A 15,434-nucleotide genomic window follows, 5' to 3' on the forward strand; every position below is an offset into this window, starting at 1 on the left:
TTTCATATTGTTTCATTTGTTGTTAGCACAAATTTTAATAAAAGTAGAAAAAAGTAAAAATCCTGTGGAATTTTGAGCAGATGGCATGATGAAAAAAAATTGATATAAATGAGACTGGTTTACGGATTTAGATGCATTTTAAAGGTCCCATGTTATTAAATTTAACCACTCAAGCAAAATCTAATTCTAACAATGTCTTTGAACATCTTTGATCATGTGTAAGATGATATATGTGTATATTGAGGAAAATATAAATTCCACTAACACACTTGGCAGTACATAGCCACATACCCACATGCCATAGCATATTTCTATGGCATGTGGGTATGTGGTATGTGGGTAACACAAAAGTATTCTCAACAGTTATTTTTACAAAAGAGTAATTTTGTAAAGTAACTAGTTACTTTTAAATGTAACTTACCCCAATACCGTTTGCTTTGCAACCATTTGTGCACATTACATACACACATAAGCCTTCTCTGTGGACAAACACTATTTGAGACTCATTATAAATGGTGACCAGCGCTGAGATTCCCAGCAGTAAAGGAGGCAGTAGAGAGAAAGGGTGAGAGTGAAGGAGATGAAAGACAAAACAAGCCTGGCCTGGCAGAGGAGAGGAGAGACAGAGCGAGACACAAAGACAGACATGCCTCAGTTTCATTGAGGCTCATAATGGATTCCACTGGACTCATTTCAGTCTTCATCCTGTTTAAACAGCAGAAGTTTGCCCAGAGATGGTGTAGTGGTGGTTTAGGTCCCCGTACCCCTGCTGGCCTGGGGTCAAATCCCCCACAGCCTTCTCTCCTGTATCTCCACATTACTCTGTTTCCCCCTCAGACTTCCTGCCGTCTCAGTCACAGGGAATCTGCAGTTTCCAGAAAGCCAAATTTAAGATTTTTGAAGATCTTTTTAATGCTACCTGGAATTGAATTAAAATCAAAATAAAGAAACAAAGCTGGCAACATCAGCCAATTTCTGATTCAACACAGCTACTGAAAGTTCTAAAACAATAAATGGTCAGAATAATAAAATGGAAATTAATTATCATGAAGTCCAGTTGGGTTTAGTAAAGGATAAGATGCATATTTTACTACTAAGCCTGTTCTGTATTAATCTAAGATTAAAGTCATTGCATGGTGGAACAAATAAGACCTCTAATGACTGTATTTAACACACGTTAATACTAGAAATATATTTTTCACACTTGTCAAGGCCCTGCGGTTACTATGAATAAAGATAAAATACTTAAGGGAGTGGAATGCCCTCTTTCATTAAAAAACGCAAAAAATACCACAGCAGATTCCTCGACTCACCTTATCTCAGGAGCCACAGCAGGACACACCTTTTATATCGCTGCAGGTGGTGAAAAGTCACATATCGGCAAAAAAAGTATATTTCTCAGGAATGAATAAAAGAATGCTTTTGTTTTCTCTTTGGCTTCAGTGAAGAGGATCAACATGTTGGAAGGGATTTCTCCATCAGCCTTTCACTCCTTCCACCACCTGCTGTTTTCCTCTGAAAGCTTTAGCTCCGTTTGCTCTGGAAGAACCGAACCTCTTCCTGTTTTGTGCCGTAAAGCGATCCAGCAGACTTCCCTCCAGATCCACCAGGTAGAGAAACAATGGAAAATACAGAGTAGAGGTTGACAGGCTTCTCGGCAATGGTCTTGTTTCTTTACAGTAATTACACTAATGTCTCAAAAAGTAATGTTTTATAATGATTCAGTGGTGTTAAAATACAACACAAAGCACCTTTAAAATCGCTTTCACAACAGTCGCAGAGGGACAGTGAAAACAGGGCCACCCAGGCAGAGAGAAACTGTTTATTAACACAGTTTAAAAGCCCGAGCGCTCTGCTGTCCATCTACATGAGACTCTTCAACTTATGTAAGCGAGGCCCTGTATAGTCGCAAAAAACCTCCCGGGTCGCCAAGCAACTCTGCAAGGACAACATGCGCTGAGAAGCCACGGTCACCGCTCCGCCAGACGGAGGGAGGGAGAAAGTCTAGACGACAACACCTCGGGGTCGAAAGAGGAGAGGGGAGCGCGAGGTGAGGGGGTCGGAGGTCAGCGGCCCCGCCGACGGGAACAAAGAGGGGTGAACAAACACGAAAGGCGAGGTCTGTGTACTCCAAATGTTGAGCAAACACGGCGCGTGTTGGCCTTAGTCAAATAATTACCTTTCTTTATCTAAATAATGATCGTTCTTTACCGCATAATGACCTTTCACGTCTCGTATTGAATATTCAAACATTCAACAGTTCTCCAAAACTTACTTCGGTGTGTCGTTACACCTCGATTCTGAAACTCAGGCCTGGCACAATCCCTCTCCCTCACCATATGGAAACTATGAGGCGAGGAATAAACCCGCCCTATTCAAGCAGGTAGTAATTTCAACAATGGGTACTTGTAATTACAATTCTATACAACCCTGTTTTATCTCTGCCTCACGGACAGGTTTGCCCAATAAAACAAATTAACATCCATTATTACGGGTGTTTGCCTTGTAAAACAAAGGATCTGTAAAAACAGGAATGAACTGTGCGGAGACACTCTGATAGTATAGCTTTATTACACTGAGAAAGTCAATTTGACATTACATAGGAACATGTACCTTCAGGATTTTTTTTTTTTTATAGACAACAAAATTGTAGATACACACACACACACACACACACACACACACACACACACGCGCACGCACAGAACAGACAGTGATAAGCACAGGCGAAGTGGTGGAGTTTACATTTAGAGAATCACACGGTGAAAACGGCTTTGAGTTGGGGGTGTGAGGCGGCGTCAGCTCCAGTTTGTTCAACTCTACGTTATATTTATGTTTGTACTATGATGTACCAGCGACAATCATAAGGTATATGAGCACACACACATATTTATCAGTAAAACGCACGGCATCGCTCGCCGCGGACAGACCCACAGAGATGCAATCCCTTATCCTTATTTACAAAATGGCAGTGGTTCGAGTCGGAAACAAAGGATCGATTAAGTGGCTTTGTTCGTGGTACGTGGCACTGTTCGCTCGGTCGTTGGTCTTTCCATTGGACCAGTTTTAACCAGAGGCTCATCGTCAATACAAAAATATAGTACAGCAATTTTCTTGTCATAGCAAACATTCATACCTGTCCGTCAATGGCCCGGGCGCATCAGCAGCCATTCAAAACACAAAAAACGAAAGAATCTGCTACACAGAGCAAAGGCAAAAAGGGGGCATTGTTTTAACATTGAAATGTTTCTTCATAATGACTACACAGCCGTCATAAAACACACAGTGATATATAGCTGTCACTGACAGTCACCATAATAACATGTTGAGGGTTTGGAGCCAGATGGGTACAAGAGGCCTTTTGGGCAAACATGGGCTGTATAGATCATTCTGAAGCTCTTAATGACAACAAGCAATTTTCTGAAATCTTGTCTGAAAATGTTTTAATCAACAAAGTTTTGACCAACTAAACTGGACAATAATGAGATGAGAATATGTATTTTTGCCCTCCAGTTAAATCAAAAAGCCTACTTAAACCCCTCAGGCTGCAAGCTTCGTGTATTTTTACCAGGTAAAACAGGTACAGCATGTTCTTTTTTTTTAATAAAATGCGAGTTATGCAAAACTGACAAAGATCTGACATAAGCAACTTGGACAATTCGTCAGCCCACAAAAATCCCAAGACACGGTTCCCATTTGTTCCCCTTCTTCTTTCCAAACAGCTTTCAAGTGTATGCATGTTGTCAGACTTGTACTGTTTTGACATGCACTATGTCGACATTATGACGGGACGTTTCAGGCTAAAGTGTTCCCAAAAAAAAAAAAAAAAAAAAAAGAAATGAAAAGAAAGAAAAAAGAAAAGACGCTCCTAACCCTTTTCACTGGGAAACATCTGGGGATTCCACACAGGTGAGTCACGACGAGGCAGCGGGACGTTTTTTTTTTTTTCCAAGCACATCAAAAGCTAATCGTCGAAAGATAATTATACACATAAAGTATCCAGTGAACTGCACGCAGGCAGCGGGTCTTTTCACCCCCCCCGCCCCTCCTCCGCCCCTCCTCCGCCCCTCCTCCCCCCATCACCTGCCAGCGAGGACCCCCTGCCGTGCCTCGGCTTACTCACCTGGGGCATCGAAATCTAGCTTAATAACAAAGCAGGCTTCATTCAGTCTGAGTGCAGGAGCGGGACATGCGAGGGTGGCGTTCAGCGGCGGGTCGAGCGCGGAGGCGTGACTGATTTTCCGCTCTTCACAATACATGGCCATTTGTCGAACATTCACATTAACGTCGCCTAGATCCGCGTATCGAAGCGCATGCCACCCAGAGAAGAACGGAAACACGAACACGCGATGTGGGTGCAGCAGTCGGGGTGTTGGGTGAACCGCATTGTGCTTCTGAGACGGTGGCTTTGTCTTTTGAGGAGGCGTTCCTGTGCCTTGTAATTGTCTTGTAGGAGACGCAGGAAGGGGCTGACCTCGCGCTCCCCGGGGGGTCGATGAGAGGTCGATGAGAGGTCAAAGGTCGGCGGCGCGTCTCTTTCGAAGCGGGGGGGGTGAAGTCGGTAAGGTCGGCCCCTGTAGTTCACGGAGGCCGCCGGTCATTCGGCGATGCTCGAGAAGGTCAAAGGTCGGTCTATGTACATTGAGTCGACAGTTAGTGTTCCGAAAACGGTCTTGTTTTTCCTCAGCATACAACGTCCAGTGTTTGGCAAGTACATACAGTAGTCCCCCCCCCCCCCCCCCCCCCGAGTCTTCATCACCTCACCTTCATCTTCTCTCGCTCTTTCTCTCTCTCTGAGTCTTTTTTTCTCCTCCTCCCCTCGGTTTTGCCCTCTCAGGTGCAGCAGTCTCGCTCCAGGCGGCCGATGTGCGAGGGGGAGGGCAGGGAGGTGGAGGTGGAGGGGACGGAGGAGGAGGAGGAGGAGGAGGAGGAGGAGGAGGAGGAGGTGGAGGTGGAGGAGGAGGTGAGGAAGGGGGGGTAGGGGCTCATCTTGTCGATGTTGACGTAGGTGGTGTTGAGCAGGACGTAGTGCTCGCCGCTGAAGCTGGAGAAGATGGCGGAGATGCGCGACACCAGCTCCGAGAAGGAGGGCCGCCGCTCCGGCTTGGGATGCCAGCACTCCACCATCACCGTGTAGCTGGAGGAGGAGGAGAGGAGGAGGAGGAGGAGAGGAGAGGAGAAGAGAGGAGAGGAGAGGAGGAGGAGAGGAGAGGAGGAGGAGGAGGAGAGGAGAGGAGAGGAGAGGAGAGGGGAGAGGAGAGGAGAGAGGAGAGGAGAGGAGAGGAGAGGAGAGGAGGAGGAGAGGAGAGGAGAGGAGAGTAGAGGAGAGGAGAGGAGAAAAGGAGGAGAGGAGAGGAGGGGAGAGGAGAGGAGAGGAGAGGAGAGGAGAGGGGAGGAGAAAAGGAGGAGAGGAGAGGAGAGGGGAGGAGAGGAGAGTAGAGGAGAGGAGAGGAGAAAAGGAGGAGAGGAGAGGAGAGGGGAGAGGAGAGGACAGAAGTCAGGACAGAGACCGACATCACCACTTACACCCATGTATCATCTATATATCATCCACTTCTGTACCAAGAATACTTCAGTCAGGACAGGAGATAATGAAGATGAAGATAATGAAGTCATTTTTCTCAGTTTCACTCTGTCTTGCTCTGCAGTTACTGCCCTCTAACTTTGCATGTCAGTATAGCTTTATATTTTCGATTCAAAATAATCGTAACTTGGTCGGATATATAAATAATAATAATTACATATAGATTGCTGCTTTGGCAATAATGTTTCAGTCACACCAACTTGCATGTAAGCAAAATTAGATTGAACGGATTACTATGAATCAAATATTAAGTCTTTCATTACAAAAACATTTTGCACGTGACAAAATGAATGCTGGCATGAAATTCACAAATTATCATTGAAAATACTTACTGACTTACACCTTTGCTTAGCAAGTAGTAAATATTGAAATATTGAGTAATGTGGTGATAGTTTATTGTTTTAAAAATGGACATGGAATGAAATCCTTCAGGAATATTAAAACGTCACAAAACAAAACATTCACCAATTACCTTTTCAATAAACTGTGGCATGCAAACTGAAAAAGACCAAAATAAGTCTATTTTCAATTTTAAACGGCGGATGTTTTGAAAACTAATTTTCTAAAAACTCTGTGTTGAAGGTTTGTGGTTTTTCGTTGAGGGTGTTGTGTACTTTCTGCTGGAGCACAACACACTCTACTCATCTCATCTCAACCCATATATTTATATTTTATAGCATGGCTGATCCCAGGGATACAGATTGGCTGTTGGCTCAATAATGTTCCAAATGAGCTTGTATGATCCTTTGTCTGGAAGCTGCAGTTCATTTTCTGTGTTAGGTCCATTTTCATTTATTTCCTTTAATTTTACATAATGCGTTTAGTTTTTGTTTTGCTCCTTGTAGAGTTCCATTGTCATTTACTTTCTGTTGTTCTGAATTTCTCAATTCTGCTGTCAAATTTCTGTTCGTTAATTCAGTTCAGAGGTGAGATGGTTGTTTTTTTTTTAAACAATTTTTCTTCTCTGCTCTTTCTGTGTTTTAGTGTTTTATTTGTGAAAATAAATGACCTGTAAACTCTTAACCGCCCCTTGAACCTGACAACTTGTCTGAACTGATTGGAGTGGAGCGATAGTAGAGTCAACTTGAGGTATTCAACTTTATCAGAATGCTACACATGCATTTTTAGAAAAACAATATTACTTCATTATTGAAATTCATCACTCAGTAGGCCAAAATATAGGTGATTCCATTCTCAGAAATGTTAGCATTTGGTAGGAAAATGTCTTAAAATAGCTAATAACTCACATCGGCAATCATTCTGTTAAGAGCAGGCATCATTTGTTCTCATTTTGCAGCAAAACTCTTTGCTTTGCCTTGTCAGAGTTTGACTTCTCTAATATTGCCTTAACAGCCCATATCAGTGTTTAAATGAAGAAAAATTCCCCAGTACCACACGTTCAAGGTGTCTGCAATCACAGAAACACCCTGTGAACGATCAGGAGTGAAGAATTACGGGAATGTTTGCCGAGGTGAATCACCTCCGCTGCGCTCGCTCTGTTGTCTGTTTAATTTACAGTTTGGGAAGCGCGGCCTCCCGCTCCCTCTGACTCAGATACTACAGAGATGCACTGTGCTGCATGATAGCATGAGCTCAGACCTGCCGTTTGTTTTGAACAACTTGGAGTGCCAGTTGGGCGGGGTTTACTGCATCAGGACAGTTCAGATAGTGCCATAAATGTCCATTGTGCTACTCTCAGTTTCCGACTGATATAACAAAAAAGTGATTAAAATTGATAGAGCGCCACCTACAGAAACTCGCTAACACAAAACCCAAGCCCCGCCCACACTGTTTGATTGACAGGTGATCTCTGGGAAGTGCAGTGCGGAAACACCACAGAAATGAGCACTGAGCACCAAAGATGTCGCCAAAAAAAAAACCCCAACAACAAACAAAACAAAAAAAACCCAAAAACACTAGGAATTTGGATTCAGATTCAGATTACCACTTTAACATTGCGACACTCGTTATCCGGTGTGGTAAGCTCCACCCACCTGGCACCGAGGCAGGCTAAAACAAACCAGGAAACGTAACTGCTGCTTGACCCAGATCTGTGTGAGATGTCAGGCTGGACTGAAGAGCTGTGAGTGTGGATTTGGAGCTGATGGTGGATGAAGGATTGTCCAAACCTGAGTGATTTTTATTTATGCTCTCCACTGCTTCTATAGCTCTTCCTCACTGCTCTCTCCTGATTTCAGTCCCACAAGCTGAAAGAGAGAGACTCCTTCTCTATGGCTTAATGGGCCTCTCTCTCTCTCTCTTTTTTTTCTGTCTCTCCTAGTGCCAGTCGACCATTGAGGGCCTCTCTCTCTCCCTCTCTCTCTCTCTCTCTCCATACTGTATTTAAGTGTAGCTCTACCAACAGTACCAAGTGTTCATGCCAAGCAGACTCAGTGAGCTGTGGCTCTCTGCTAGACAAGGTGAAGGACAGGGGAAAAGGTGTGTGTGTGTGTGAGGTGTGTGTGTGTGTGTGTAAATGAAACCTCCTGTCCTCACACTGAATCAAGGAGGTTTGGTTTGATCTCAAGTGTGTCTTTGTGTATGTGTGATGTATGTGTGTGTGTCTGTGTGTGTGTGAGTGTGTCTGTGTGTGTGGTGTGTGTGTGTGTGTGTGTGTGTGTGTAAATGAAACCTCCTGTCCTCACACTGAATCAAGGAGGTTTGGTTTGATCTCAAGTGTGTCTTTGTGTATGTGTGATGTATGTGTGTGTGTATGTGTGATGTGTGTGTGTGTGTGTGTGAGAGTGTGTGTGATGTGTGTGTGTGTGTGTGTGTGTGTGTGTGTGTGTGTGTGTGCTCACAGTGCGTCGGGGCAGAACTCGGGCTGCAGCAGCCTCCTCCCCTGCAGCAGGAACACGGTGATGTCGAAGGAGTTCACATCAGAGTAGGGCGGGGCTCCGCGGGTCATCAGTTCCCATAGCAACACGCCAAACGACCACTAGGAGAACAGAGAGGGAACACAAACGGTCCAATCAAAAAAATAATTCTGCCAGTGGTGGTGTTTCAGAAACTCTCTTAAATTAAGTGTGATTTTCTTGACACTATTGGGGCGTGATTTGCCTTGTTCTGACTTGTTTCAAGGCATTGACACATCTTTAATATTCCTGAAATAACAAATTACTTGTTTGGACGGACATTTTTGCAGTGTGAGCATATTTCCCACTGTCCTCCAGTCAGAAGGAGTGTGAAAGTATTGAGTATTTATCCTCTCAGAGATAAGAGTGTGATTTATAGACAGTCAGGCCTAAAAGAGGATCTGAAAAAATGTTGATCTTAAGTTATCTAGTCTAGGATCGAGTCTTAAAATCTAGTTTTCTTTCAAAAAAGTGAAAATCTGCCATGCCGCTTGTTTCCGATGCAGTTTCACCTCTTTCAAGAATTTTCCGGAAACAAATCTACATCTAGTCAATATCTTGAAAAAAAGGCAGAAAACGCCAGATCCTTCCCTTAGCGTCAGTGTTTAGTGTTAGTGAACATGTGTGTGTAAGTGTGTATGTGCGAGCGATCCCTCACCACGTCCGACTTGGGCGTGAACTTGTGCGTCTGCAGACTCTCCAGAGCCATCCACTTGACCGGCAGCTTGACTCCGCTCTTGTTGTGGACGCTGTAGTACTCTTTATCGTAGACGTCCCGGGCCAGGCCGAAGTCCGCCACCTTCACCGTGTAGCTCTCATCCAGCCTGCCGGGGAGAGGCGGGTTCATTCACAAAGATCTCTTAAAGGAGTACAGTGAGTTTACAGGGGGGACTGTTCAACCGTCCAGTGATGAGAACATAGACACCAAAATCATCCATGTGTCCCTGGTACATCGTTCGCTGTGGCGCTCCATGCTAACACTTTAGCATCCACTAGGTTGAGTGATAGCAGGCGACTAGCATTATCTCAAAAGTGAGAAAATGAGAACTTGTAGCAGCTCTGTAGCTAAATGCTCAGTAATTTTAAATGATATGAAGCTTTTGTGTCAGAGATTGGTAAAATTTACATGAAGGATGATACAAAAATATGTGTTCGCTCACTTAACAGGTCAGTCCTCCAAACACATGGTGGATTCCTTTAGCTTCAGCTTTGTCAATAAATGCTTTGTGGAGAACAAACAACACAAAATGCAGATAAAAATGACAAAAAAAAAAAAGATATGAGATAATAGTGTATGAGATCCTGAGTCAGATAGGACAGACAGGATGTGCTGTCTGTTTCACACTGCTGGGTCGCTTGATGCACAAGACAGATTCATCTCTATTCTATTCTACTCTATTCTATTCCACTCTTCTTAACTTAACTCCGTTTTACTCTATTCTATTCAATTATACTCTGTTTAACTTTGTTCTACTTCTCCTCTACCCTAGTCTCTTGTATCCTATCCTATTCTATTCTACTTCAGTCTACTTTATTCTGCTCTATTCCACCCTACTCTGCCCTACTGTATTGTACTGTATGGTAATTAACTCTACTGTACTTTTCTCTCTCTATAATACATCTCCAGAGAGAACAGTGTGAACTCACATGCAGTTCCTGGCAGCCAGGTCTCGGTGGACAAACTTCTTGCTGGCCAGATACTCCATTCCTCGGGCCACCTGGAGCCCGAAGCCCATCAGGTCCTTCACCGTCGGGTTCTGCAGGACACACAGCTGTCAGAGGACTGGCACACAAAATCTTCTTATTTGGACTTATTTTCCTTTTGGACTCCCACTAAAAAGACTGTATTATTATTATCAAAATGAATCAATTCAGCTACCGGGATGCAACCATGGTATTTTCTGTATCCTATTACTAGTTGCAGCGATAACAACCCAAATTTCCCCACTGGGATCATTAAAATGTAATCTTATTGTGCATGCATGTGTCTGGTGTGCGTTGCCTTACGTGTCCCTCGTCGCGGATGAAGTTGCGCAGGTCGCCGTGCTTCATGTAGGGCAGAACGACCAGCGGCGAGCCCTCCGGCGGCAGGCAGATCCCCAGCAGAGAGAGAACGTTGGGGTGGCTGAAGTCCTTCATGATGATCCCCTCCTTCAGGAACTGGGACACCTCCTCCAGGTCTGTGATGCCTGGGGGGGGAAAGGAAGGGTAGGAAGGGAAGGAGAGGTTGGGAAAGGAAGGGGGAGGGAGGAAGGGACACAGGTAGAAAATGGAGATGGAAAGGAGGGAGGATAGAGAGTTTAGAGGAGGGAGGAGGGGGGGAAACCACATCACTGAACATGTAGAGAATCTCACCAATATTTGACTTGTGACTTTCACAGTTTCCTCACAGGGATCATTTAAAGTCAAATTATAGACGTAGATGGAATTTTTATAGTTCAGACAAGATCATATTGTTGTTGTCATGTGAAAAACTCAGCTGGAAAACTGAACAATTTTAGTAATTTTCATGTTTTCACTTGACAACTGAAGGATTACATGGCTCTCTATAAATTAAGAAAATTCTCCAACCTCTTGGTCTTATGAAACTCTTTCAAAACCCCATGGGATGAACTCAAAAATGCCTTTATGTGCCGATATTAGAGCAAGTAGAGGAGGAAGATGGAGCAGAGGGGGGTGTGAGGTATTTCTTGGAAAGTATTTATTAAAACGATGATATTTCAGACTATGATGGAAGACGGGGAGCGTCTGCTGTCCTGACCGGAGAGGAGCGGGAAGGTCATTCCACCTTTGGGGAATCAGGAGGTGATGGGATGTGAGGTGCAGCCTCACATCCCATCACCACCCCCCACCCCCACCCAGACCTGACCTACACCACATTCCCATTTGCCAATTGCATCACTGCCTCTGGTGTCGCCGCTCTTTAGCCCCGCTGGCTCTGCTTTAATCTGGTTAGACTTGGAGGCTCTTCAGGCCTGGAGCAAACAGCTGATTAGCCTTTCACTGAGGTTAGACCCCAAAGACTGAGGGAAATGACATTTGGTTTCAGTGCTTTGATTTGGAAAGTTAGGGAAGAGAATTACGTCATCGCTGCAAGGAGGATGGATATTCCCTCCTAGATTAGGACAAAAGCTAATAAGAGTAATATCTTTTTTGTTTTAGCCAAGTTGGAGGCTAGTGCTGAAACGATTAGTCGATTAATCCGTTGATTTGTCGATTGTCAGAAAATGTATCATTTTAGTAATTTATTTAAAATTAAGGAGTATTTGGTTCCAGCTTGACAAATGCTAAGATTTTCTTGCTTTTCTCTGTTTCATATCATTATAAAATGAATACTTTGATTTTTTTTGGCTGCTGGTCAGACTAAGTAAGACCTTTTAAGAATCACTTTGGGCTCTGGTGGCATTGTCATTATTTTGACATTTATAGACTAAATGCAGCCCCACTGGAGTTGACTCTTGTTTCTGTATTTTCTCTATCATACATGATCAATCATCGGAGACAAAGGGATATTTATTATATCTATTGACTGGACACTGGGGCTCTGACCTTTGATCTACAAATTGAATATTATTCTACTGTTGCATTACAGGTTGCACTGGAGAAGAGCATCAGCTAAAGATTTTGCAAATGTAAAAAAAAAGGAGCTGAAAACAAACACAAAGACACTGGCAGGCAGTCTTGGGGAAATCACTAAACTCAATAACGGGTTCAAATCCCGGGGGACGGCACCCCAGTGGGCCGGGCCCCTCCCGTCCCGCTGAGGACGGGGGGTTCCTCGGGGTCGTGTGGAGCTTCCCTGCACATCTCTCCAGCATCAATCTCCCCGGTCAAAGTGACAGGTTACACGATTAGGGAGGACCCTAATGCCATCCTCGCCATCGGACGCTCATTCATCACCATCATCCCCAGCGCTCGGCCGCAGAGCGTTCTGATGAGATGAGCTCCATAATGATATTGCGGCGTTGTGATATCATACAATAACTATGTGATTTAAACAGATGTAGGATGACAGTGGCTGGAATAATTACGGTCGGATGTGAATATGTTTGGACAAGAAGTAGGTTGAGTTGAGTGTGTGTTCTGAAGGGCTAACACTCTCCTCTCCATCGACGACTACCATCAAAATGCCGTTGAGCAAGGCACTTTAAGCTCATTTTATAGTCGAACTTAACGTAAACATAATGTAAAGCGCAAATGTAAAGTACGCAGTGGCGCTTATATTTATATTTTTATACTTCACGTAGCATGTTGTTGGAATCCCGTACACAGGGTGCCAGTGTTTAAAAAACCATCATATCGCACCAAAACGAAACGTAGAAGAAGAGAGGAACAGGAAGCAGACGTGACGACAATCACCGGTAAAAACAAACATGGATGCGACTAAAGCAACGCAGCTGGAGGAATGGGATGTGTCGGAGCAGGTGGGGCTTGAAGAGGTGGATGCTGTCATGATCGACTATGGTCAGCCAATCAGAGTGCTCTGCGTTAACTCAATGCGAAGTTGAGATTCTTGTGCAAGTACGCAACACCTACGCAGAAACCCTTTTCAACCCCAAATATGTGTTAAACAGCGTCAGTTTACATGCAGAGACGCTATCTTCATTAAAGTATAAAATGCACTTTACCCCCAAACTGCAGTGAAGCTACTCTCTGGTGGCTGTACTGGGCAGACTCCAGGTGTGAATATGTGTAAATATATGAATGTGAAGCGGGACGTTGCTGGAAAAGAGCGTGCATGCTCAGCAGAAAACCTTCCCAGGATCAATAAAGCTTAAAAAAATCAGTTCAATTCAGACATAAAATGAAACTCATTTCTAAAGTGAGGAACCATGATGTGTCATCCCTCCATAAGGGCGTTTCTACTTACGGTTAAGGGACTTGACGGCACAGTGTTGCTTCTGACCGTCCGGCTCCAGCAGAGTTCCATGGAAAACGCAGCCGAAGTGACCTGCAGGTTACAACACGATGCGTTAGTCAGTATGAGTCAGTATTGGTAAGTTAAAAAACTCATGTTCAAACCTGTAAATGCCTCCTCCAATTGTCTCATATCCTTATTTTCAAATTTCTAAGCTTCTCTGAAAACAGTCCATTTCAGAAAGTGGTACAGGTGATGCACCAATCCCAATCCAGTCCCACCAGTCCCACTTTAGCATGTAAACCAATGATTTAATTGCAAGGCTTGTTTGAAAGTGTTAGGGAGGTTAGGTTAGGTTAATGGATGTACAATTGCTCATTCAGACCCTTAAGACTTAACACTTTGCGTGTGATCATTGACGTGTCATTTGCCGCTCCAAATCTGATTCTTTTTTGGCGATGGCACCTTAATTTCACCTCTGCCAAGAAGAAAGTTACTAGATTATAGCTTCTGCTCCACGGCCTATTCTACAGTCGCTTCATGTACTTGGAGACCTCAAGCAAACCCGCTAGACCGCACAGTTTTCACATCTAGTCCATAAACTAAATTACCTGTTTAGTTTGGAGTCAGATATTATGGGCCATTTTTGGATTTTGTATAATTAGCGTTCCCTCATCTATGTCTCGGCCTGCTTCTTGACAAGAACACCCTGATTACGAACATGCATCATGTCCATTCTCTCAACATCGGTCCATGATCACTGCGGTTCCAGAAACCTCATGAAAACAGTCATTTTGCTCCTCTGTTTACACTCTGAAATGACCTAAGTCTGGAGCAGAGGCATCAAGGTGCTTTCATGTGGCAGCAGAAGCTTTTTTTGCACATTGGTCCATGGAAAACAGATCACATGCACATTGGTCCATCTGACTCTTCCATGTGAGCTAATTCAATTTCTCTAAAGTTACTCTCACCCTCACACTAAATCCCCCAACACAAGAAACCCAGTACGAAGGTTTATTCATTAATACCCCAAACCGAGCTAATAGCCTCCGCCAACCCGCCTGAGTTATTGCGCCTTTTTATTGACTTATATCTCCTCTTTAAGACACGAGGGCTCGCCCCAGACTGGGAGGGGTGTAGGAATAAATGAGCGCGGCGTTCTCCTATCACGTCCTTGCAGATGGCCGAGGGTGTTGGATTACGACGCCCAACAATGGACCCTGGGAATACTAGCTGTGAACAAATCATCCTACGCCACTTTAAAAATCCTGCCTCGAAATCCAGGCTCTTTTCTTGGGGGGATAATTCAGCAGAGGGGGGGGAGGGGGGCGTTTTTGTGACATTGTGGGGTTGCGGGTCTTTTTCCTCTCGGGCTCTGTGTTGAATTTGATCTGAGCGGCCGACTTAAACCGCACAATATAAGGTGATTTTATGTCTGGATGTCAAACTTGTGGTTTGATAATGCAGGCAATTAAGCTCTCAGTGGGTGACTTTAGCTTTGGTATAGTTTTACATTAGTCCCACTTTTTACTGCATTGTTGCTGGACTACAGTATTGCTCCACTTTGGCTCCATCCTCAAGAGGAACTGTTTGGAAAAATAAAGTTTTCCTTTACTTACAGCGGTCAGAAGTTACAAGAAATGGTCTGCTAACTTACAATTTACAATTTCCCATTTGGCAGACGCTTTTATCCAAAGCGACGTACATATGAGATTTTAATACAACACAAGCAAGGATCTAGTCAGGAGAGAACAACTAGAGTAAGTTCTGGTCCAACAGGACATAGGTGCTACGAGGCAGTGCATAGAGGCAGATAAAGAATTTTTATTTTTATTTATTTATTTATTTTTTTAATTACACAGTCCATCAGGTGAGAAGGTGTTCGCTAAAGAGCTGGGTCTTTAGCCTTTTCTTAAAGATTGAGAGGGACTCTGTGGATCGAATGGAGTTTGGTAACTCGTCCCACAACTGAGGAACCACAGAAGAAGAGTCTGGATAGAGACTTAGGGCCTTGTTGTGGCGGCAGCACCAGGCGCCGCTCCTTGGCAGAGCGTAGTGGGCGGGAGGGAGCGTAGACCTGAATGAGGGAGTTCAGGTAGGTCGGAGCCAGTTTGGTTGCTGCTTTGTAGGCGAGCAT

At 44.2% G+C, this 15,434-nt stretch overlaps 1 protein-coding gene across 3 annotated transcripts in view; it reads right to left on the reverse strand.

The window, feature by feature from the left end:
* Positions 1-4,089: 4,089 nt before the first annotated feature.
* met (MET proto-oncogene, receptor tyrosine kinase) overlaps positions 4,090-15,434 on the reverse strand; it is a 73,872-nt gene continuing 62,527 nt past the window's right edge. For 2 of the 3 annotated variants that reach the window (XM_078283129.1, XM_071925522.2), the window contains 6 exons: positions 13,310-13,390; positions 10,447-10,628; positions 10,087-10,196; positions 9,098-9,263; positions 8,386-8,522; positions 4,090-5,137 (listed from right to left, as the gene is read on the reverse strand). In XM_078283129.1, the coding sequence (XP_078139255.1) occupies positions 4,834-5,137; positions 8,386-8,522; positions 9,098-9,263; positions 10,087-10,196; positions 10,447-10,628; positions 13,310-13,390 (980 nt within the window). In that variant the 3' untranslated portion in view covers positions 4,090-4,833. The remainder of the gene's footprint in view (positions 5,138-8,385; positions 8,523-9,097; positions 9,264-10,086; positions 10,197-10,446; positions 10,629-13,309; positions 13,391-15,434) is intronic. The other variant, XM_078283128.1, reaches the window with a different exon arrangement.

This window comes from Centroberyx gerrardi, chromosome 4, assembly GCF_048128805.1.
Source record: "Centroberyx gerrardi isolate f3 chromosome 4, fCenGer3.hap1.cur.20231027, whole genome shotgun sequence".
Classification (NCBI taxonomy): Eukaryota; Metazoa; Chordata; class Actinopteri; order Beryciformes; family Berycidae; genus Centroberyx; species Centroberyx gerrardi.